Source organism: Tasmannia lanceolata, unplaced genomic scaffold, assembly GCF_043159265.1.
Source record: "Tasmannia lanceolata isolate RefF3 unplaced genomic scaffold, GAP_Taslan_0.1 ptg000006l, whole genome shotgun sequence".
NCBI lineage: Eukaryota > Viridiplantae > Streptophyta > Magnoliopsida > Canellales > Winteraceae > Tasmannia > Tasmannia lanceolata.
Window position 1 is genome coordinate 45,552,781 of NW_027518683.1, and position 26,567 is coordinate 45,579,347.

General features: G+C 38.2%; 1 protein-coding gene and 2 pseudogenes across 1 annotated transcript in view; 2 read left to right on the forward strand and 1 right to left on the reverse strand.

Annotated features, from left to right (window-relative positions):
* LOC143880362 (TOM1-like protein 6) overlaps nucleotides 1-26,567 on the reverse strand; it is a 51,589-nt gene that overhangs the window by 17,244 nt on the left and 7,778 nt on the right. Inside the window, exons 3-6 of the mRNA XM_077383278.1 lie at nucleotides 13,187-13,285; nucleotides 11,328-11,441; nucleotides 1,022-1,185; nucleotides 772-853 (exon numbers count right to left, since the gene is read on the reverse strand). Coding sequence (XP_077239393.1) covers nucleotides 772-853; nucleotides 1,022-1,185; nucleotides 11,328-11,441; nucleotides 13,187-13,285 — 459 coding nt within the window. The remainder of the gene's footprint in view (nucleotides 1-771; nucleotides 854-1,021; nucleotides 1,186-11,327; nucleotides 11,442-13,186; nucleotides 13,286-26,567) is intronic.
* LOC143878092 (heat shock protein 90-5, chloroplastic pseudogene) lies at nucleotides 14,879-16,414 on the forward strand (annotated as a pseudogene).
* Nucleotides 16,524-17,851, forward strand: LOC143878094 (heat shock protein 90-5, chloroplastic pseudogene; annotated as a pseudogene).

The following is a 26,567-nucleotide window of genomic DNA, read 5'->3' on the forward strand; positions in this document are numbered from 1 at the left end:
GTGACCTAGGCTCCTATTAGCTTCTTGTTGTGATCGTAGTTTATTTGGCAATCACCAAGCCAATTATTGCTTAGTCAGTTGTGGTTGTTAGTTTTTGCATGCTCCTAGGGAACCACATATGGAAGAGTTATTCATATAATACTTAAATATAGCAAGGTGTCCCCTAGGAAAGCTATATTATTTATAAGTACGTACACCTCAGCTACTGTGCTTATTTGGATGGATATTGATGTGTCGCCTAATGACACGTCCTACCGCAAGATTGCACGCATGTTAAAGCACAGAGAGAGGGCATGATACTCTTGCACTACAGATTCACATGCAAACAGGAATTGTAAAGTTTTTGGCCTTTGCTTGGATGAAAAGGCAAAGTCCACAATAATATATGTTAACAAAAGGAGGAACCACATTTTTAGGGTTCTTTTTTAATTTTACAAAAATGTGTATACATTTAACATTATGTCAGACAGTACTCTTGATTTCACATAATAAAACAAAGTCAAATGCTATGCATGCAAAACTAACAATTAAAATTTTTACAACCTGAAAATAGCACTGCCTGTTAGGAAGGTGTAGATGGGCTCGCAGCATCATTATCCTTATGGAAGATAATTAAAAGTGCACTTCATGGTACATTAGAAACGACTATACAGTGGAAGTACTAAAAATGTCTGACATGAATGCCTCATCAGAAAATAATTTCCTAGATCAAACACACCATATTAACATTATAAATTTTCTAGTACAAAGTAAAAATGCAGTAAGAAGCACCTCACGATCATTTGGGTTCACAGCTTGTAACATGTCAGTTAGAAGTTCCATGACACTCCGAATGTTATCAAGGCTTGATAAACTGAAAAGATAACACAACACAATAAACTAAAAAGACTGTTGGCAGCAAAGAACCATACATTTCAATGGAAAAGCCAGAATAACCGCCAACTGAAAAAAAAAAAAAAAACCCAACTGAAGGGAACACGAGACACCAATACCATGCACATAGCTGAAATCAAAATCCTACCTTAAACTTTCCATATCAGATGCCATTGCTTCATCAAGTCTTCTAGAAATATTACTGGGCATTCCATAGCCTGCTTGAGAATGTCTTTCTGTTGGATGAGTTATGGGAGGAGTAAATATTGGAGCTGTATCTGCTGAACGTTGTGGGAACTCTACTCCAGATCGCTGCAATCATTACATTTTCCAAATGAATCAGTATTGCACAGGAATAATCCTAGTATTAGTAAGAAGAATTACAGTCTTGCATTTCAAGTCCTTCACGTACATTTCTATTTTTATTTTTATTTTTTTGTAAAGTACTACTAATAACAGTGCACTCAAAAAATGATGAGCATCAGTATAAAAATGGCTTGGAGTATAAGAATGGAAAATGTATTCGATATATCATAAAACAGTTTACCACTGTCCATTTTTGTTTTTAGCTGACACTATTGTGGACAGGTCAAACAATTAAATTCATCAGTTGGGTCGAGTGTTGGGGAAATGGCTTTCTGACTGGTGGCTCTAGGTTGCCAACACATATATGGTTGAATGGTTTAGGCTGCATGAGGTAACCATGCCCGCTGACAATATTGTGGACCGGTCAAACAATTACATCTTCGGATTGGTGGAATGTTGAGGCAATGGCTTTCTGACTGGTGGCTCTAGGTTGCCAGCACGTTTATGATTGAATGGTTTAGGCTGCGTGAGGTAACCATGCCCCAAGAGCACTAGAACACATGCACACACGCATGTATATTGTATATAGATAGATAAATTTTTATATGGTGAACTCGCATACATGTGAGTAGCAAAAAAACCCAGTGGGGCCCACATCATTGGGTGACCTAAACCATTTAAAAGTTGGACTGCAGTGTAGATAATCTTTGCCCCAAAAAAAATTTTCCATAGGATCATCCTTACCCTCCGATTTGTGAAGGTTTCTATACAGAGCCATCCATTTTAAACCTCCAAAGATTGGAGGGTTTGGATCATCCTATGGAAAAGATTTTTTGGGGCATGACCTATCTATGTTGCCCAGCAACGCGGGCCCCACTATTTTTTTGCTACTCGCATGTATGCAAGTTCACCATATAAAGATTCATTCAATTACACACACACACACACACATCTGTGTGTGTGAATATTACACACACACACATAATATGGAGAATCTGTGTAGGTGTTTGTGTGTGTGTTCGTTCTGTGGAGGCAGATCCTTGATGTAGATCTCATTGCTCATGCAAACACAGCGAGAAAGAGAGAGACGTATGATTGAGTGGAGTGAGATCTAGATTGCATAGGATTTGAAGCTTGGAAATATCTCGTGCCCCAAAAATCCTCTACATAGGATGATCCAAACCCTCCAATCTGTGGAGGTTTAAAATGGATGGCACGGCATAGAAACCTTCACAAATCAGAGGGTAAGCAGCATCCTACGGAAAAGATTTTTTGTTGCACATTCTATCTACACCAGGGCCCAACTTTTGAATGGTTTAGATCACCCAAAAATATGGACCCCACTAGTTTTTATCTTTTTCCCTTTTGCTACTCGCATGTATGCAAGTTCCCCATATAAGAAATAGACAGACACAGAGACGCACACACAGGAGGAATGATATTTCCAAGCTTTAAATCCTATTCTGTATAGATCTCACTCCACCCGGTCATACATCTCTCTCCCTCTCCTTGTTCTTACGGTGCGAAGAATGCACTCATGAGCAATAAGATCTCCATCAAGGATCTGCCACCAAGAACGAACAAACCTTGCAGCCTCAAAATGATCTTACACAGAGCTTTTTTCAGCATCAAAATGATCTTACACAAAGCTTTTTTGAGTCAGATGGCAAGTACTTATTCCAATATCGTGTACACACTTCATCAATCTAAAGCATAGTTTCAGAACTCCTCCACGTCATCGTTGACTCCCCAAGTTGACTCCCTTTTGCCTTGTCCACATTCTTGTCCGAGTCAGCAGTTTGCCCTATAAAGTCAATCAAAACTGCTTTGACACTCCTGGTTTATAAGCACATCAACCGATTACTCAACCTCGTCATGCGGAGACGACTAGGATTTCCTTTGGCCGTGTTTTGACCCGTATTCATATTTTGAAACACTGATCTAAATTCCATGAGGTTGTCTTCACGATCCACAATAGGATGAAAATGATGGTCACCTTTATACTTCTATATAGGTGAGTTGTCATGGAATTCAACAAATGCCATTATATTGACTTTGAAGATAACAACAAACTCATAAAAGTAGGAAATGCGAAGAAAACAACACCTCCAACCCCTGGAACGAGAACTGCACTTTCAAATTGTCATGGGTCCCAAGTTTAAGGAAACAAACTCAAGATCATTCTACTTAGTTTTAAAGCAAACCTCGAGCAGATAAAGATCTTGGTGGAATTCAATGTTCTTGAGAAGACATATCAGGGATATCACTTCATTTCATAGAAGAATGCCATATTCTTGTCCCCTTCCACCACTTAACTCTAGCACACTACACCCACTTTATCTCTTCTAGAATGGCCAACCTTACTCCTTTGAGTAGTTTCCCTTCTCGTGATTCAACAGAGTTAAACAGAGTTGCCTCCTATCTTCTATCACATTGCTGGAGGGGCATACTTTCAAAAAGTATGACTCTTGATCCATGTTACATGAATCTTTCTGAATGGGCAAAGTATGTCGGACACGTGTCGGATTCCAATACTTTGGGATTCTATGCGAAACTTTTAGAAATTTTTATCTATTTTTTCTGAATAATTCCACCACAACTTTACATTTCCGTCATAATAATATGACGTGCATTAGTTTACATGCAATGATGGTTTTAAATTTCCACTGGAACCAAGACAAACAGCCGAAATGTTTTCGTGTTCATCCCCACCGAAACGATAATGAAGCCAAACCACATATCGAAACCAAAATTATAACTGTATTAGCAGTATACTGTCTCAGCAAGTGAATTGCATGTATTATATTTATATGAAATGCATGTGAAATGGCGTGTGTGTATCATGTATAAATATTTATCTGAATTACAAGTGAAATGTGGCACATACAGAATTATGAAACCCGCATTGAGTGTTCGATGATATTAAACCATTGTCTTGCTTATGTAATGGTTTCTAAGAGTGTATTTATGATTATTCTAGCACTTCCTGAAGTTTCATTTTAAAATTCTACCGTTTGCATATGTTTCCATACATTTTAGTGATTTTACAGGATTTCCACTGAAATTTCCAACTGAATCCGAAACGTTTTTGTTTCTGTGGAAACCAAAACCGAAATTTAAAACCCGGCATGCAATATATTGATCGGCCCTCCTATTAACATCTGCAAACATCTTCCACTCTCAACCTTTCAGCCATCTTTAGCTCCTTTAGCCAAGCTAGCTCAAAAGACATATCATAGGCCCCACAAGCCCATTGCGGAGTCCAACACAACAGAGCAATGTCAGAATATGGAAGTAGGCTCAGGGGCAATCTGCAATAATCAAGGTGATACAGCACCGTGAAGAAAAATAGAGGAAAGGGGAGAGAAATAGACGAAAGGGGATAGAATTAGAATAATAGGAGAAGAAGAAGAAGAAGAAGAAGAAGAATAAGAAGAGAATAAGAGACGAAATTAGGGGAGAAGAAGAAGAATAGAGGAGAAAGAGAAGACTTGCGAAGAAGAAGAAACGAAATTAGAGGGGAGAATCAATCTTTATTCAATAATCATCAAAAATTACAAAATAAGTTGTAAAGGGGCATATATAGGCAAATAAACAACCTAGGAAATAGTAACCTACTAAAACATGAACTCTTAAAGAAGCCTACTAAAATAAGAACTCTAAATAACCAAATGACTAAAATACCCATAGTAAAATACTAATTGGCAAATATGCCACTTATTTAGGCCTAATATTTGCATCATTCTCCCCCAGTTGAAAAGAACTCGCCCTCGAGTTCTAGTCTGCCTGGGTCAAATATGAAAATAATACATTGAAGCAGAAGGAGGCGCAATCCGTCTGAAGCAATCCTAATAGCTAATGCTTGAGACAGCAATGAAAGCGATCTGAAAGGCTGGCGGCAGAATATGGAAGAAAGCATCCATGCAAAGTCATCAAAATATAAGCCTTTCGTGAGAATCAGAGAAGCGGGGAAGATGGCAACGTATTCGTCCTGGATCGGCGTGATCTGCAAAACAGTTATGCGTGGTACCAATCGGGGAACATCCTCCACATAATCAACATCAACTGGTAGCTCAGTAGGTGCAGGAGAATCAACATGAAAGTCATCCGCTGGTATCTCATCAAGCTCAGTAGAATCAATGATAAAATCAGCGTCTAGGACTGAAGCGGGGCCAGTGATGTCAGGCTGATGGACCTCATGATCAATCTGCGGAACAAGATCATCTGTGTCGGCACAAGTCTCGGCAATCTGATCAATCGGCGCAAATATAGGGCAATTCTCTATAATATGCCCGCAATCATCTGTCTTGGGTAAAGGCTCAACAGGCATGTCACAGACTCAGGACGATGCTCGATCAACTCTGTCAAGGGAAAAGCCTCACGTGGAACTGCCACAATATCTGCCTTAGAAGTGTGAAGCTGTCGCTGCAAATCTGACGCACGTATACGACGCACTGAATTTTCAGCTACAATTTTAGCTTCGCATATATAATGACGGTCTTCTTTTAGTCGTTCAAGGAGGGCTTCAACTTTACTTTCAAAACTACACAACACTCTGTATGCTCGCTCACGATTCAATCTCTGTTGATTTAAATAGTAGAGCGCATAAATATTCATAAACGCATCACGGACATCCTTCCAACGACAGATTGGCTGCTCATGTCTTCTACGACGGTTCGTTTCAATGTGGCTCCATGAGCATCGGGCTTGTCGTCGCACAGTTTCTTTAGCCCAGTAGATAGTCGCTTGGTGATCATGGCCATTGTACTCATGATATGCGTCTAGAGCATCAATCCAACGTAAACATGCATCCTCATAATAGCGAAAGTGAGTGCGGCCATTCCAATAGCTTTCGTCGTACCCATCAAAAAATGGAATAAATTGTGGAGTCATAGAGATCGATGACGAAAACTGAAATCAACCGTCTGGTCTGTATGGCATGTCGAAAGAAGCACAACGTCTGTCGCGGATCTGAAATCGGATGAGTGAAGGCTGATGATCGGAAGAGGGGCGCGATTAACGGCTGAGATGGCCCCTGTAACTGTGCTGAAAACTGTTGTCCGTTGCTGAAAATATGCTGGATACGCTCTAAAAGTTGTCACGAACAACTTTTGTGTTGAGGTCGATGGCCAATTTCTAGCGGAAATGGCTCGAATGAAGAGAGAGAAAGTATGGAAGAAGGGAGAGAAGAAAATTCTATTTCTCTTCTTTTTTTTCTGATTTTTTTTTTTTTTGGGCGGGGGGGGTTGCTACTATAAAAGAGGGGGGTTAAATAGGTGTAACTTAAATGGAGAGGGGTGCCCAAAGAGAAGAAGGAGGGTAATAAGTCTTTTCTTATTTTTCAACTCTCAGTCACGTGAGATTGAAGTTAAATGGGTCGGGTGCCCAAAGTAAAAAACGGGAGTGCCAAAGGAATAAGATATTAGATAACTTACCTATCATATGTCTCTTCAATATGATGTGGCACACCATCAACCGGATAAATAAAAAGAATCCAATAAGTGACTTGACTTGCAAGTCAAGTAACCCTCTTAATATATGCAGCTTCTAATATATAGATCTCAGACTACTAAAGATAGCTGATGCTTGCCTTTTTGTAAAAGCTATCAATCACCTTAAGTCACAGTGACGTGACCCTCAACTTTAGCCACAGTGATGTCACTTGGTAACTTGCTTTACAAGTTGCTGCAAAGTTGCCTTGACTTTTGCTCCTTACAGCTGTAGGTTAGCAGGTATGGAAAAATAAAAGAAAGTATGTCTCTCACCCTTTCACCGAAAGTCGTTCTTGAGATGGCATAAAAAGAGAGTCCAAAAAAAAAAAAATAGAAACCTGTGAATACTATCCTTCTCCCTCGAGGAAGTGGACTGGAGAAGAGCAAAGGGGCTGGAAAACAATGGTTTCCGCACTTCTGTTCGTAGAGGATCCACAAGCGATAGCGACGATTCCGGCAACACTAATGATGGCTGGCGGAACTCTCAAAGTGAAAGATGGGTATCAATTAAGGGTGTAAACAAGGGCCGATATGAGGCTTATAGGAGTGGTGGCTGAAACGAAGAGGTTTTGTAACTGGGTGGAGGTTGGGATTGAAACGAAATGGTGGCTGGTGATCTACAGAAATTTCTTTCTTGTTGGGTTGTTGAAGGGTTTGGTTTTAAAAAATAGCAAATTGGGACTGATCTTGTGCGACTTGAATTCGCCAAAAGATTCTTGGATCGGGAAGGGAAATTGAGGAACTGAATTATGGGCAAAAGGATTGTTATAAAGGGTTAACGAAGATGGGTTGTGGGTATGCGATCTGCAAGGATGAAGAAGATGAAGAGCACTTTTGAAACTCGTTGAAGACATTTGGATCTTTCGCTTTGATACCAAATTGATACAACACCGTGATGAAAAATGGAGGAAAGGAGAGAGAAATAGACGAAAGGGGATAGAATTAGAAGAATAGGGGAAGAAGAAGAAGAAGAAGAAGAAGAAGAATAAGAAAAGAAGAAGAGACGAAATTATGGGAGAAGAAGAAGAATAGAGGAGTAAGAGACTTCGGGAGAAGAAGAAAGGAAATTAGAGGGGAGAATCAATCTTTATTCAATAATCATCAAAAGTTACAAAATAAGCTGTAAAGAGGCCTATATATAGGCAAATAAACAACCTAGGAAATAGTAACCTACTAAAACATGAACTCTTAAAGAAGCCTACTAAAATAAGAACTCTAAATAACCAAATTACTAAAATACCCCTAATAAAATACTAATTGACAAATATGCCACTTATTTAGGCCTAATATTTGCATCACAAGGGTACTAAGATGACCACTCAGCACCAACCAAAAACTTGTTCAATCGACATAGAATGGGATAAGGCTAAGGCTGGTGGTTGAACTAAATGAAATGAGAACCTTTAAAAGGAAGGTACACGAACAAGTGCCAGTTGACGAAGTTGGAAAAAGTCCACCATATTAGAGGTCACCCTCATTCTTCTCACACACAAAGCAAATGACATTGAAGTCACCATCAATGCATCATTGATGCAGTCCCGAGAAGGGTTTCACATACTAAATCAGTACATGATGAGTGTTGGAACTAATCCAAACAATTTCATTTTAAATAATCTAATATCATTAAAAATAATTTAGGACTTCCATATCATGGAAACAATTCTAAAATTACTCAAAGTAAAGATCCAGGGAAGAATATGACATTAAGCGATAATAATCCAAACAAAAAATAGAAAGAGGCAACCCAACAATAGGGTGACGAGAGAAAATCACTTGAAGGAAAAAATGGTTGAAATCTAGTAGGAGCTCCACCTAAGTCCATGTCTCGGAGGTTGAAGCAAAAGTAGTAACCTATTATCTTCTCTTAAAGAAAATAAAACTTAAAAGCCTAGCTTCCATGGATCTTCTCCCCAATTAAACCCCTCGTCTCCATGATGAGATTAACTTACTGAACTACCCTTCACTTAAACGGATTGAAGCAAAAGTAGTAATCTATCATCTTTTCTTAAACAAAATAAAACTCAATAGCCTAGCTTCCATGGATCGTCTACATAACTCAACTCAACAAAGCCTTTGTCCCAAACCTATGAAGCACGGGTGCGGGTGCGGGGTGCGGGTGCGACACGACACGGGTACGTGGGTACGTGATTTTCCAAAAAACTTGGGTGCGGGTGCGTTCGGGTGCGTTGAATATAATAATATTTTTTATTAAATTTTTTAAAAAAAAATAGGAAAGCAATCAAATAACAATAACATCACCATTCACCAAAATGGGAAAAGGGCTTTTATAATTTAAACCCCCCCCAAAAAAAAATGTTATTGGCAGCCCTCCTCTTTTTTTTTTTGTTTTTTGTTTTAAAACACTTAAAAACGTGTCGGGTGCGTCGGGGTGCGCACCCCAAGCGCACCCGACACGCACCCGACCGTCAAAATTTTAAAAAAAGGGTTTTTGAATCGGGTGCGCACCCGACACGCACCCGGGACGCACCCGAGCGCACCCGTGTCGGGTACGCACCCGATACGGGTACGTGGGCCATTTTGAAGCACCCGTGCTTCATAGTCCCAAACTAGTTGGGGTCGGCTTCCATGGATCGTCTACATAATAAGATTAAATTATTAAACTACCCTTCACTTAAACCCATTTTATAAAATAAACTAATACCCTTTTATGTCCAACAACTATAACATTTAAAATAAAAGAAATCACTTTAATTAGAGTGAAATCTATTTGAAAGTTGACGGTTATTTTGACCGATAGAAGTATCCATGATGTATCTGATACGACTATTAGTATCACATCGTATCGAACACAATACATTCGACCTCTACATGTAATTGGGTGTCATAGGTTGCCGAGTCGAATAAAATTAGGAAAGAAATGGTGAATAGCCAAGGGGCCACTAGTGCAAACCTAGGGTTCGTAACTGAACTTCTGGGAATTTAGGAGCAATAAGAGGGTCCTAATTCAACAAAACAGCAACATGGATTCCCAAAATCAAATTAAACATCAGTTAAGATTCAATTATAGATAGAGCTTCGTAAGAAATCATAATTATGGAAATTCATTCATCAAATTGTAACTCACCCCATGCAGATTTCATACATCAAATCTATAATCAAAACAGAGAGCTAATGGAAGTAAAAATATCTCAAGTAATGTATTGTAAAAATCAGTTCTATGAAACAAAACAGCCTATAGCTCAAACAATGTCTAAGGGTGGATAGGGTGGATAATATGCCCGGTACCATGCATGTTCTCAATGTACGGGAAGGTGAAAATAGTAAGATCTGGGAAAAGTTTGGGTAAGTAAATGTAACAGAGAGGTGGGAAAGGTTCATGGGGATAGAGGTTATGTGGGCAGGCTGCTGAACATGAGTAGAATGGGAACAGTACTTGGGATGGATGGGAAGGCATGATGGGCTTTGTGCTATGGTCGTCCAGCTACAAAGGAAGTTCGTGCGTGCACAAGAGAGAGAGAGGTTCGAAGAAGGGACTCACCTCAGTCAAGAAGATATCAGAAGAGAACAAGAGGAAATATGAGAAAGAGAAGAGAAAGAGAATGGTTGTATAAGGCTTACAGACGTAAGCTGAGATAGGAAAGAAAGGTGAAGAAAGAAAAGAGAAATAGAGAGAAGAAAGGGGATGCGAGCGTAGATGAGAGGGTAGTTGTGATAGCAGCAAAAAATAGGAGAAGGGCTGCAACGACAATAGAAAAATGAAAGAAAAGAAGGAAGTTAGGGGCTACAGCAGCAGCAGCACAAAAATGAGAGGGGCTCAAAGTGAAGAAATAATGACCAAGGGTTGGCAGCTGCAGGTTCCAAGCCGTAGGATAGGAGGGGGAAGAAAGAAAGGTGGGGGAGAAGAACCGGGAAGAAGGGAGAGAGGATTGGAAGAAGAGAAGAAAGGAGGAAAGGGAGAGAGGGGTGTACCTTGATGCAAGGGGGAGGGAGGCTCTTCTTGTCAATTTCACAAACTAGGTCTTAAAGGGGTTTGACGAGTTTTTTTAGGAAGAGGGAAGGGAGACGGTTTAAGTAGTAGGCCATAACTCAACGGTAATAGGACATAAGAGAGGTTGGCCAATGGGGAAATAACTAAGCATTCAGGTTATAAGTGATGGGCCATGGTAGTGGCCAATAAGGTATAAGAGGATTTGGGCTTGGGTTTAAGTGGTGGTGGGCCACGGAGGAAAAAGTGACTGTGGTGGGTAGTGGGCCATGGGGAAAAGGAATAAGATGGGCCATAGGGTGATGTGGACATCCCCCACGTCTAGGATGAAATGATATAATTAAATCTAAAATAAATGCTATAAAATGTAAATAATCAGGTCGATTAATAAACTGCTCCTAAACCGTACACTAAATCACAATTCACATCAGACATTGTGGTAGTCGAGTCGAAATAAAATAAGGAAAGAAACTGTGAATTACCAAGGGGCCGCTATGGTGCTAGTTGTTACCGCCTGTAGCTCGTGCATCTTACCAAGTTAACCAACATTATGTTTTCATACAATATTATGATCATAGAATCAAGAAAAGAGTTATCATGACAATTTATGATCAAGGAAGAACAACTTAATATTTCAAATGTAAAGGTTTTATTGGTTGAGAAAAATACAATGAAATAAATCAAAGAGTTCCTCAGTAATATATGGTTACCCGCAATTCATCATATGCCCAGTAGTACTGAGGATATTTTCCTCCGGGGCCACCAAATGCTTCTTGCCAAGAGTCTAGCAATACCAAAATTTTATCCCTCACATGCATATCAGTCTGAAAAATCCAGCAAAAATCATGTTATCTCCATAAAAAGGAAAGTAAGAAAAGGCCAGTTAAGAAAAATGAAAGTCAATAACGGTAAAAATAAAAAGAGGCCACACATCTGTCAGAGAGCACATGCGAAGTGCAAGGATTTATGCCTATGCCATGAAATGTAATTACGTATGCATTTATATTTGATTTTTTAATGGTATGCATGCTTTCATAAGATGAACCCTCACAGAGTCACACAACTAGGCAATATTCAGTTTTGTGAGAAAGGAATAACCATAGAAGATGAACTCTCGTGATAGTCCATATTCATACCACATACAAATGATTTGCTTTTATTAATTCTTAAATCAGGGGTTTCCTCAATAAGGAAAATCAACACAATGATTCTCGTCGCTTGGTGAAGGGAAGCCTAGAAAACACAATGTATGAAGTACACATTGAAGATGAAAAATCAGCAGGCCACCAGAAGACCCATTATAGATCCAATCACCGAGGCTTTAGAAAATATAAAACTTATGGGATCTGACACCAAAGTGAATAGGAACAACGATAGAGGATCTTCTTGTCTAAGATCTCTGGATATACCAAAATGCCTTACAAGACCCCCATTAATAACGATGGAGAAATGAACAGTCGAAAAGTGCTATTCAAATCATCACACATCCAACATTTCACGAATGCACGCCATTCAAAAAAAAAAAACATTTCATGAATGCACTAAACACATCAGAGCAGATTAATAATGCATTCATCAATACCTAACTGAACATGTTCTCATTCTTCCTTATGTACCATCTGTATCAGCTGGAAGATTTTCTACAAACACCATGACAATGACTCAACATGATTTTCTTCAAATTGACGCTTTTCGAGCCAGAACCAGAGCATCAATTTGAATGGAAGCATTAATAGACGGTTTACAATATAATGTAAGTGTAGTTTAGCCATCTTATTTTTTGTTGTCATTACGAAACATATTAAGGGGCATTTATGCAATCATGTAATATGTATGTTTGATATATATTGATTAGAAGACAGAGAAGGTAGCTTCTTCTATCACCAAAAATCATTCTGTTCTCTGTTGTTAGATCCAACGTGTCAATATATGCTTGATGCGTTAGCTCTAGTGCCATGTGAAGAATCTTAACCGACCAAAAGAAAAATACTACTAGCCTTGGACCGCTAAGATGAGCTAAGAGAAGAGGATAGAGAAGTGGTATTTGTGAGGTGAATGAGAGATTTCAATCATTATGTAGTAAATAAACAAGTGACTTGTATCAATGACATAAAAATGACTACGTACCCTTAATGAAAAAGTAACTCCATACAACACATGTAACATGTAAATAATGAATTGTAATACATCCAACCATCCAACGTATGTAGTAATATCCTATTAATTATGAGAGTGAAATCTTATAGCTTGAAGATCCATAGCAACTGCTGTAATAACATTTAGGCAGATGCTCAACGTGACACATATAGGCTTCTTGTTATCAACACTTCCTCATTCATATTAGAAGGATGTGAATACTTGATACCTATGATGTTTTTTACAGTCGTAAAAACATTAATCATGGAAAAGTAACAAGTTCATCACTATAATACATTATATGAATTAAAGCATCACGTGCAATGAAGCAAAATGAAGAGACTATGCAATAAGTGGAAAATAATGGTCCATTATAACTTTGCCTGTGTTCTCATCATTCATGGAGACAATTAAAACATATCCAGAAAATTACCTTTTTCCTAACAATTTTTATCATCTCCTGAAGAATATTCCGCTCAACAACTTGAAGATGCACATAATCACCGCAGTTTTTAATCATCGTCTCCAACAGCTGCAAAGCACACCAGTAATTATAGAGAAAAGCTGTAAAAACTTGGATAACAAATAGTAATCCATAATTCTCATGTAGTATATAATAATTCTGCAAATGGATTACAGCAGGCCTTATTAAAAAACAAACAAATGAGCCAAATCGCATATCAGTATAAAATAACATGAATTTCTGCATCTACATAAACCTAGTTTGATACCCAGGCTTATTAATATCTAATTGCAGGGATAAACTTTTAGGGCCCACTAATAAAGCAGACCTGGTGTTGTTGATTACTCATCTCTAGTGATTGGGAAGCTGAATTTACAAAAAGGCATTGCCACAATTAGCTTCTAAATTTTAATTTGTTAGAAATTCTGCAGAATCTGGTATAGTGAGCAACGCATGTGCTGTTAGCTGCCCGTAGAAAGTCATGGGTTTTAGTCATTCTATAATTTTCTTTAAGCAAGCTTTGAATATCCAGGAATTTCAGAAGTTGGGTTTGGGTTTATTTGTAAATGTCCGTATCTGGGATTTCCAAGATAAGCTTGCAAATTAGGTTCGGTCCTTAGGGAATTTTATATCTAAAACTAAACTTAGTTTCAGGATTTGGGACAATTCAAGCGCTTATACATAACCTAATTTTTATAACAAACAGTCCTTATTTGCTGGGTTTGATAGCATCTTTGCTAGAATTTCTATGAAATTAAAATGCCTAATTCATCTTAGGGGCTGTTTGGTCTAAGCAAAAAAAAAGGATAATGGAAAAAAAAATCCTTAATATTCCACGATCTCGTAGGATTGTAATCTTCCTAGAAAACAGGGACAATTTTTGTCTATGGCTATTGAGCTAATATGTTTTCCATGGAAAACGAATAGCCAAATGGTCTAAATTCATTTTCAATGGAAAAAATATTCCAAGATAAATTTTCCATGCTTCCGAAGTCATTCTAGTATCTAAAACTATTTATCTCCTTCAACTGTTTTATTTTGATTTCTATCAATTTTCGTTGTGTTCATGCAAATTGTTGCATCATTATTGAGCCAACCCCAACTAGTTTGGGACAAAGGCTTTGTTGAGTTGAGAATTATTGAGCCAATTATCAGACATTCATCATGTTCATAAGTTTGAAATTAAAGAAACAACCCCAAATACAATTTATTTGTCTGTTCCTTTTATTGTGAAGTTAAATTACTTAAAAACATCCACGGGTGAGTGATTTTTTAAATTCCAATAATACCCTCAAATGTGATAATGATATACATACAAATTACTTTAAACATCAAAGTTGGAGTTGTTGCCACTTGAGAACAAAGCCGATCTAGCACCCTAGTTTAAAGGGAAGTTGTGGCTCCCACATGTGAAACCATTGTGACGTAATTGCATTGTCCTAAATTGGCCCACTCCTATTCAAGCTAAGTTACTTTCAAGATATGTAACATTATATTACTTTCATTTAAATTGTTATATTAATTAGTATCGATAAATTCCATGAATACGGTCAATGAGTCTCTTTTGATAAATTAAATTGATATGTGTTATTGTAGTGCCATATAATTTATAAATTTAGTCGAGACATTGACTGACACCCATAAGTTGACACATTTTGCACCATGCCAGTTTGTCGTTGTGTGCCTATACGAGCCCCCATTTACTTCCATGAGTAAATTTTGAAGCCGTTATATAAATTTAGAAATAAAGGCAGTTATTTAATTTTATAAGTAAACTTTTTAAAGGATTGTTTTTCCTTCAAAGAAGGAACCGGGGACTCCAGCTTTGCTATTGATTTCATAAACTATTTTGCTATGTTCTTAAACATAGGGCCTCTGTCTCAAGCTAAGAAGAATGGAGTCACTCGCATTTTCTAGGCTTTCCCTCAAGTTATTTTGTAATTTTTATTAATGGTCAACCCCAACTAGCTTGGGACAAAGGCTTTGTTGAGTTGAGTTGAGTATTAATGGCACCTATTTTAGGCAGGAGAGCTCCTAGCCTCTGCTTCCATAGCATCTATCCTCTTTTCTTCTTCAATAAATAGCAACAGAGTACTGAGATTTAGAACTTCCTTTCTGCCCCAATCCTTCATTGGCAGAATTGGATTCTCTGCTTCTGGTTTGAAATGGAAGCTCGAGAGGAGGCAGAATCAAACTGTGGTTTAAGGCGAGGCAACAGTTGCGGAAAAATAATCCCCGGTAACCTCCGAATAGAGAACTTCAAGTACCAAGGGGAGGTTAGCCGTCTATTGGACTTAATTGTTCAGTTTGTATAGCCACAAGGAAGTATTTCTTCGAGACCTAGTGACTGATGCAAGGGACAAACTGGATAGTTAAGATGTTTAAGTGTGATTGAGCCTTTTCTTCAGGGAGATGCTAGTGAATTGGAGATACACATCAAGACTCATAATACAAACAACAAGACCATTACCACAAGAGATATTGGCATTGGGAAGACCAGGAAAGAGCTCATTGACAGTTTTAGAACCATTCCTCAGAGTGGAACCTCAAAATTCTTGAAGGCACTTGAGGAAAACAAAGATCTTGGTGTAGACAATGGTTTGATTGGACAGTTTGGAGTTGAATTCTACTCAACTTGTTCCGGACAGAGTGTTTGTGTCAACAAAAAATTCTACGGTCAGATATGCAGATGTCTGGTAACCAGTAGTTGATAGGAGCTCTTATGTGATATGGGAAGAAACTGATCATGGAAACATATTATATCGTGGAACACAAATTACCCTCTATCTATGGACAGACGATAAGTACGAATATGCAGAGCCAACGATGATTCAAGGATTGGTTAATAATTATTCGTGGTTCGTCTCCTTCCCTATCTACACGTGGCAAGAAGAATCAAGGATTGTTGAGGCAAAAGATGAGGACGAGCCAAAAGAGGGTGAAAAGGGCAAAACAGAGGTGTAAAAAGTAGAAAAATATGACAACTGGGAAATATTGGGAAATGAAACCAAATATTGGGACTGGGAGTTAGCAAATGAAACCAAACCTATCTGGACGTAAGACCCTAATGAGATTGAGAAAGCTGAATATAGTATGTTCTACAAGAAGAAATTCAAGTTGTTCTTGGACCCACTTGCGCACACCCACTTCATAATCATAAATTGCTAAAATCGATTTCTCGAGGATCTACTTAATTAAAATTTAAGACGTATAAATGAGTAATAAGACCTTATACTCATATAACTAATAAATATCAGGTATATCACCAATATACCCCTTAGAGCTATATATCCTATCTACCCTTCCGATGATATACCCATACAACGTACTAGGTTTTTCGTAAACCTAGCTCTGATACCACCTGTAACGACCCGGAATTTTGGAGGAAATCCGCAACCCAGATCACCTGAGAAACTAGATAAAACTCATAAGCGTAAAAATGCTAAGTTTTTTAAATATAACAAAAGATTAATGGAATCATTCAAAAAAAAAAAAAAGATTAATGGAACTAACCAACGTACATAATCATAATCATAGAATGGAACCTCTTAACAATGTGGACATGGTAAACCACAAGACAAAGAATATACGTTTGTACATCATGTGTGTTCATTTCATATGATTTAGATGGTGGGTTGTTTCCCTGGTACTTGAACTCTATAAAGCGTGTGGTCAATTCAAATGACCTTCCACGTAATGTTTCTCAATAAATCCTTCAAAAAGGCCGAATTTCAAGGATAATGCAAAAGAGGCTTGTGAGGAAAACATTTGACTTGATTTGGGACATATCTGGGAGTAAAAACATAGGGGATTACAAAAAATTCTGGGAGAACATTAGTAAGCTTCCCAAATTGGGATGCATTGAGGACTCGGCAATATCACAAGCACATCACTCCTCTGTTGCGATTCAACTGTTCCAAAAGTGAGAAAGAGCTGATAAGCATAGGTGACTATATCAAAAACATGGGCAAGAACCAAAAGGCTATCTATTACTCGGCGACAGACAGCTTGAAAAGTGCAAGAACTGCCCCATTCTTGGAGAAGCTGCTACAAAACGATATTGAGGTTACATATCTAGTAGAGCCCATGGATGAGATTGCTATTAAGAACCTACAGACATGCAAAGAGAAGAAATTTGTTGATATCAGCAAGTCAGCATAGAAGAATTAGGGTTAGGTGGTGAAGATGAGGTAAAAGAAAGAGAAGACGTGCAAGAGTAACAATCCTTTATGTGACTGAGTAAAGCAACAGCTAGATGATAAGGTCGCTAAAGTGCAAGTTTTGAAGAGTCTCAATTCATCACCTTGTGTGCTTGTTTCTGGAAAGTTTGGAGGGTCTGCTGACATGGAAAGGCTCACGAAAACACCAACCTTTGGGGACACGTCAAGCATGGAGTTCATGAGAGGAAGAACATTAGAGATCAATCCAGATCATCCCGTCATTAACGACCTCAATGCTGCATGAAAGAATGCCCCAAAGAGCACTAAAACTAAGAGAGTTGATGACCTATTTTAAGATACAGCTTTGATCTCGAGTGGATTCTCTCCTGACAGTCCAGCTGAGTTGGGTAGTAAAATATATGAGATGATGGCGATTATATGGGAAATGTGGTATATGTACTATGTATTCATGTGAAATGTGGTATGTGCTAAATTATCACATGTGAGAAAATACATGTCACTAGGTGTTCGGTCTTTTTAAACTAGTATGAATGGTTGTCTTGATTATGTGATGGTTTCAAAGTTTGTATTTGTGTTTATTCTAGTACTTCATGAAGTTTCATCTTAAAATTATATCATTTTCATATCTTTCCATACGTACAGTGATTTTACAGGATTTCCACCAAATTTTTCAACTGAAACCAAACCGTTTCCATTTCCGCAGTGACTGAAACCGAAATTTTAAACCTTGGACATGGAGGAGATTGGAATCAGAGAAACCAAAAACAGAAGCTGATTCCGAAGTGAATTTCGAAGCAACTGGAGCTTCAGAATCAAGGGTAGCACAGCCCTCTGAGGAGGGGTGTATAGATTTTTGGAAGGATTAAATTTTGTATCTTAGGCAGTATGAGAACAAACTCTTTTGGTTTTGTTAACTTACCAACTTCTCCAAAAGCTTAAGCTGTTGGAAAAAGGCGTTATTTATCTTTTATACTTTAACAAGTTTTGTTGTAGCAGATACAATAATAGTTTACAGAAGTTGAGAAGATTGCTAGAAATCGTAGCATGGGTTGAAAAGGTAGGGGTTCTGATTTGGTTTGCAAAGATTCTATGAAGTATGACCACACAATTCAGTCATGAAAGGGTAGTTTTTCAAAAAAAAAAAGGGCAAGTCACTTTCCATTACCCCTTTTTTGAGAGGAGTCCCCCGCTGTTTCAGAGAGTATCTTGCCCTGGATGACCACTTGAACTCCTCCTACTTCCCGATCTGGATCTGTATGGACAAACTGATCAGATGGGTTACTACTCAGTAAAATCCTATAAAATCCTACTACTCGATTGTCCATCCATCTCCTCTTGTTCATTCCCAAATATTTGGATATCTTTTGCATCCCCCAAGTCAATTGCCTTCCTCTGTTGTGCTATGCATAGAAAAATTCTCAACGAAATCAGCTGCTTAAGAGACATATCAGTGTTGATAGGGACTGACCTTGTTGTGTCACTCTTAGCAAAACCCCGACCCATATCTTCATCCAAATGCACATGATCTGTGTGCATCTGAGCCTTCTTCCCTGGCCTATTTCGTATCAACCCTGATCCCAATCCCTTCGCTTCCATCATTGTCTTTTGGGAATGGTGGTGCAGACAGATTGGGAACAAGAGGTTCCAATGCATTTGGAAGATCCATTAATCAACTCATTTATCAATGACGTTTCAGAGCATACATCAAAGCTAAAGATTTACAAGGTATCAACCAACAAGAGATTATGGATGACTAGCTCTCCATGACTAATGACTTTGTGCCCCCATCCTGGCTCCATGACACATGGAGCACCCTGCTCCGTTGGTGGCTCAAGCACAAGCAGTATGGTATCTCAACCGCACAATATCAAGTCAGGCGAGCCAATGTTGGGGGCACTCTTGCGGACTCTAGAGGTAATATCATTCTTGCTTTTGCAGGTACATATGGGAAGAGTCATGTTATTGATGTAGAGGTCTTGGCAATGTTGGGGGCACTCTTGCGGACTCTAGAGGTAATTTCATTCTTGCTTTTGCAGGTACATATGGGAAGAGTCATGTTATTGATGTAGAGGTCTTGGCAATATGAACTGGTTTGAAGATTGTGGTGTTACACAATATTAAGAAACTTTGGATCGAAAATTATGCTTTTAATGTCATTAGGTGGCTCAAGAACTTGAATCTCCTGCCATGGAATTTTCGTCATCATTTCATAAAATGATAGATATCATTAATTGCATGCATGAATATACCTTTTTCTCATATACATAGGGAAGGAAATGGCATAGCTGATAAACTAGCAAACTTTGGGGTATCTTGTAATGCTTTAAAAATACAGCATGGGATACCTTCTATTGGTATATATTTTTTCTAGGTTTTGTTTATTCTGGGAGTGACATATCGGCTCCATTGTTTTTTTCTGTAGCGTGCCTCATTGATCTAGTTTTGTTTTTTGCATTTGGCATCCAATGTATATATGTTATATTGCATTGACGTTGGCCTTTTCTTTTAATACAATACTAGTTTAAAAAACAAATACCACCAGTATTTTGTTGCACCACCAAACCACGAACCGATACAATCAAACTGGGAATGTAGACTCACTTAATTTATATAATTTGATAACATTACTTACAATGTCCCTATCATTTAAAAGACTAATTTCAAGGTTGAGTCCCCTCTCTATTCAAGATCAAGAGTTGGCAATGTTTACTATGCAGATCCATGGTGGAGGGCATCCTTGAATAGGCTTCCTATTTTATGTGATGTAAAAGAAAATAGTTTTGTCTAAAGAATACTTTTACTACGAGGTTTAAAAATAGTTCTCTGTTAGTGGGAATTAGGTATGTGGACCAAAAGGGGTCCCACTAACCTTCTTTGATGTCATATTGATGTGTGGATTGGGGTTCATGCAGTGTACAAAGAGCTAACTTTGTTGGGCATTTGCTTCAACTGTAGTCCAATTTAGTAGTCCCTGTTGTAATCCTTGTTTTCTTTCTCCAAAAAAATTGAACTACGTGGCCCATAAGTCACCCAAAATTGACGAACAATAAAGAAGCCAAGAGCATAAGTAAAAGGGACCATATGACAACATAATCTTGGGAGTTGCTGGCACCATCAATTGTTCTAGCCGTTGCAATATGCAAAAAGAAGTTCAAGATTTTGGTCGATTTAATAATTTTTCTTTAGGAAGAAAATAATTTATTGAAGCGAAAGAAGAATACAGTTACATAAAAAAACTATGACTGTCCAATAACATTTCAGATTTAGCAACGGCATCCCAGTATTTCTGTTGTAATGTGGTGAAGATGCAATGGTATTGTCGAAAAACCAATTACTCCAGATACTAGAGCTGTTGGATTACATTAGAGGCAATTTTAAGGGAGCAAAGTAGGACAAATTCAAAAGAGGATTCCTTGATTAAAATATTTTTCTAATTTTTCCAACTTGGGATAGGATGCAAAGTTTAAGTATGGGGGTATTCTTGGTCTTCTATTTTGAGTAATTTATCAAAGAAAAAGGATTTAGCTTTATTTTGTAGTGAGATTTGGAAAGAAAAGTTTATTTTTGGAAGTTTGTGTGTATATTCACTGCAAACACTCACGAGACACAACTCGTCCACTAGGGTAACCTAGGGGTTCAAAGGCTTGTTGCACGTGCTAAGTGCAATCGTGATTCCTACGAAAGTGAGTTATGATTTTATTTTATTTCTATTTTTCTTTATTTTCTTCTTATTTGCTTGAGGACACGCAAAGCCTAAGTATGGGGGAATCTGATGAACACATTTATGTGTGAATTATAGTGGTAGGAATCATGCATTTTTCATAATTAAAGCGGTGCTACTAAGGTATTTTGTGTGTCTTTTGGTGTTTCAGGGTTACTCATGAATTCCACGTAAAATGGAGCTAAGAAGACCAAAAAGGGAAGAACTTTCCATCGTTTTTCAAGGAATTTTCCTTATGGAAAATTTAGTTCCAAGAGATGAAACTCTAAGATGGCGATTCGATCAATTAACAGTGTGGCCCACCAAGTGGACATTTTGGATCACCCTATGGAGGAGTACAATTGATTTATATTATGACATTCAAACGAGCGGTTAAGATCAGCCCATGAGAATGATGTTTTGGAGGGCAACCCTTTTATGTTGTGGCCATCACTTGGACGGTTTAGATCATCATGTGGCGTGACTTATACTTTAGCAGTCACACTCACGTGTGGCCTCTTTTTTTAGGGTTGGCCTACATGTGGCCCATGTTGCCCCTCTTATAGGTTGGCCACTATATGTGGGTTTTTAATATCAAGGATTTTTTAATCTAAGACCTTTGCTCTGGTGCCATGTTCGAGAGAAAGGGAAGAGCAAGAAGGAGATGTGAGGAAGCAAGGGAGAGTCTCCTTAGGGAGCTCCCATGTAGAATGACGAACACACACACACACACACACACACACACACATAAAATAGGGTTGCACATATAAAGTCCAACATACCCTTCTAACAGGTATGAAGTAGAGAATTTATTTGATTTCCAACGGATCTGTAAGTGAACGCCCTAAGCTCTTTGCATTGATGAAATATGCAATTCCAACGGAGGATAGCTGTCTTTGTTGCAAGAATTTCATTAGATTTGTATCCAGTTGAGCTAGATGAAAGATCCTGTGAAGTCAAACACTAGACCTGATCATATAAATCAGATCAGGGATTTAATTGCAAGATTCAAACATTTTTACAGCAAGGATCATCAAATGAACATGCTGCCATATGCTGTAGTTCGGAAGAAAGCTCCTCTGATATTGACTCAGTTTCCATCTGGATTATGCTAAGTTGTCCTCCTGAACATACTTCCTTCATAGACTTACACAATTGTAACGAATTGTGTGAAGATCTGTCCTATTTCCACAGGCCAAGGGTTCACTGACATAGATTCAATCGTGATATACTAAACAAATAAAATTTATATCCATGGCCATGTGACTGTCCATGATTTGCTGGTTCTACCTAAAATGCCGTCAGGAATTTCCCCCTAAGTTCAGTTATGTTCTCCATCTCCAATTGTCTGTCTAGAATTCCCATTTGCAAGTGGATCTGCAAGTCATTGACAACCAGTCGAACCAGTTTCTTTATATTCCATATTTTATTGCTGCCATAGGTTGTTAACCAGGTCTATATACAAGAATACTTGGATGATTGCCTCCAGAACTCCTCCTTTAACTACAATAGCAGCTCGAGAACAATAAAGATCTGATCTAATAGTTCCCTGGAGATGCCAGTCCAAAATTCAGATCCAAGTTAAGCCCCTGCTGGTTCGTTTGACATCTCCAATTTTCCTGAGTGAATTTAGGCTCAGTACCTTAGAGTCTATCACGAATCCTATCGGATGTGAAATACTCATCAGTCGGTCTGAGCATTGCCCTTCACTCGTTCATCTTAGTACTTGCGTCTAGGATTAGTTGTCTAGTGAAATTCACCAAACAATTCAATCTACTCATTGCCATTGTATTTTCGTTCTGATTAGATCTACACCACAAAACCACTTCCATACATACCTTATTTTCCAAAGGAATCCACTATCACATTATTAGCCTCTGAAATTGCCAAGGACAAAAATGAAGGATGTCATTGCCCCTACACATTTTTTGAAGGCTGGAAGCAAAAGAGCCCTTTGAGAAGAGGCAAACGCCTTTAATGGATTACTCATAGGAGATGAGAGGCTGCTAAACTCATTGTAGAAAGTGGTCGTGTAAAATTCAATCAAGAAGAAGTTATTCTCTTTTAGAAAGTACTTTGAACAAGAATTTTTGAAGTATGTGGATGGAGATCTACTTCAATACCTCATTCAATGGAAGGGTTCTCCCCAATATCCTCATTCAAAACTTAAGAAAAATCTTGTAATGTTATCAATCCGCTGAGGGTCAAATTTTCTCCAACTAGGGCAAATTTTCTCCAACCAGGAGAGAATTTACGCAACACAAATCCATAGATCGGCAAATGGCATCGCTGATAGGCTTGCGCGGGAAGGGGTCTCTAATGATGTTCTTGCCCTCTTTGATGAGCTGCCCCCTTGAATTGTTTATAATTTTCTTTGTCCCCTTTTCATTTTATGTAATCGGCTATATGGATGTCTCTCGTCTTTGTATTTGACCATCTCGGTCTGCTTCTTTTTTTAATATATTCCGCTACTTTTCAAAAAATAAACAAAAAACAAATCCATAGGTTCCTTTTACATTAAAAATTGGAGAAAGAAGGATGACCTTTTAAGAATGAATTTTTGTATGGATTTTGGTAATTTTATTTGAACTTTTGGAATATTTTTGTTGGGTTTTAGAATTTCTACGTTTGGGGAGAAATGTGGTTGCTTGAAGCTTATAAAGATCTATTTTGAACTAAGGAGGTTGAAGTTGAAGAAGAAAAGTTGAGGCGTGTTTAAGAATAGAAATGGCTCAAGATATAAAGGAATATTTTAGAATTAGAGGAAATTTGGGTTAGTTTTCAAATTTTCTTTAGAAATTTAGTAAGTTTGATGTAAAAAATTCTAGCTAATGCATCAAAGGATTAGTTTCTACAGTAGGCTTGAATGCGGCCCCTCCTTGCATGGTTCATTGCCGCCTCTTCTTTTTCAAGTGGCTCAATCTACCCCAAGATGGCAACTTTTTAATAATCTAATGAATCAAAAGACTGGTTTCCACTCAATCTTTTTTTCTCAAGATCCTTCAATATAAGAGAAGAGGTGACATATCTATCAATATGGGAGAAGGAGCATTCAACATCCCTCAATAGATTAAAGTAAATCTCCAGAGAGGACTCCCCCTAAGAGATCGAATATGTTAAGGGAATCACTTTCAATCCAAAATTTTGAAGCGTTATTATGAGAAACCAAATCTAGTCAATTCCATGATGCACCACGAACTTCAGTCTTCCGCTACATCACAATGTACATAAGGGCCCTACATTGGAAGGATAATCTGCAAATTAGGATCAGAGACACCCTCTCTCTCTCTCTCTCTCTCTCTCTCTCTCTCTCTCTCTCTCTCTCTCTCTCTCTCTCTCTCTCTCTCTCTCTCTCTCTCCAAAAAACCACAAAACAAACATTTGTCTTCCTAATCGTAGCACAACCAAGATTAAAAAGTTTATAATGTCATCAACAATCATTTAAGCCACCCCACAAATGGAGGGGCCCTAAGGAAGCCCAGAATATGGAGGGAAGAGGATTGGAAAGCGCATAGTAAGACTTAAAGGGGTAAATAAACCAGTCCTAATTCAACTATCCTACTACAATATAAATCTCCTCAATTCAAAATAGAAATTCTTGAAGCTTCAAACAACCTAATTTTCTCCCAAACATGGACTTTCAAGAATTCGTAAAAATACTGCAAAAATGAAAATTAAAATAAATAAGTAATAAAGTTTCTTTCTTTAGTCGTTCGTAAGGGGAAGGGGAATACGGTACATAGAATGGAAGTAGATTAGAAGAATAGCAAGGGTAACCTTAAGAAACGTGATCCGACCAAGAAACAATAGGTACCTCCCTTGCCAGGATTCCAACCTGGATTGGAGCCTTTCCACCACTTAATCCCGATTAAAAGAGAAACTATTACTATCTTTAAGAGGAAAACTCATATAACTCTTTGAAAGAGGATTTGAGGGAAATCTTAATTTATTGGCAATAAAGATTTCTAATCGAGATTAATACAGAGAAATGATTGATTCCTCTTAATAATTAATGTTAAAATATAAAAGATAAATAACACCTTTCTCCAACAACTTAAGCTTTTGGAGAAGTTGGTAAATTAACATGCTACCAGAGCCAAATGTCTCGAGTTCAAACCTCTCGGATAGCAAAAAAATCCACATGCGACGGTCGGCCCAAAGTGGGACCACATGTGCCACGTGTTTGCCAAGTGGGCCGTGCGGGGGAGTGTTAAAGTATAAAAGATAAATAAAACCTTTCTCCAACAGCTTAAGCTTTTGGAAAGGATGGTAAATTAACAATTAAGAAGGTCAAGGAGCTTTTCTGAGAACACCCAAGCTATACCAAACCTACTAACAAATTTACACCAGATATTCCTTACAGCTCTGAAGGAAAGAAGAAAGGTAAGCTTTTGTGGAATTTGTCTTTCTTAGCTACCAAATGGGTACTGTGGAAAGAAAGAAATGTCCGGGTTTTCAAGGGTGTGTCTTCTACAAAGTGATAGCCCTGACGATCTCTTGGGTCAAGTCTCTCCCTTGCTTCAAATTTGTTTTAGCCTTTGAGTTATGGGAAGGGTGGAGAGATGTATGCTTCAGTCTGCAGAATAGGCAAAAAATAGTGCAAGAGTGGGTCCATCCAGAGCCAGGATTCTTGAAAATTTTGATGGCTCCGAACTTGGGAATCCTGGTGCAGCTGGGGTTGGAAGTGTCCTAAGGAACGAGCGTGGGTAAGTGATTTTAGCCTTCACGGGTCCCATTGGCGTGGCGGACGCTGCTGAAGCGGAGCTGAGAGTTGTGCACCAAGGTATGAAGTTAGTGACTCGGGACCAAGGTTTTCAATGTCGGTTTCGGCCACAATGAAAACCGAATTTCGGCCGAAATCATGTAAAAATTTGACAAGAATTTCGGTTTCCTTAAAATTTCCACTGAAAAGTACAAAATTTCGGTGGAAATTTCGGCCATTTCAGTGGAAATTTCGGTGGAAATCTTTACATTTCAGTGGAAATCTTTTACATTTCGGCAGAAATTTTGTAAATAAGGGTGAAAAAAGAAATTTCGGATTTCGGGGAAATCATGTAAAAATCCGATTCAATGTAATTTCGGTTTCGGTCCAAACCGAAACCGAAACATTTCGGCCGAAATTTCGGATTTTGGCCGAAATTTAAAACCATGCTCGGGACCGGCTAGAGTCAAGGTTTTAAATATCGGTTTCGGTTTCGATCATCAGTTTCGGTTTCGGTACGAAATTTCGGACGAAATCTTGTAAAAATTTCACCAAAATTTCAGTGAAATTTCCGAAACGTTTCACCGAAATTTCGGGTGAAATTTTGTACTTCACCGAAACGTTTCACCGAAATTTCCAAAACGTTTCGGCCGAAATTTTGTACTTTTCCGAAATTATGTGCATGTTGTTTCATTTTCTGCTGAAACGAAACATTTCAGCCGAAACGAAGCGTTTCGGCCGAAATTTTGTACTTTTCCGAAATTATGT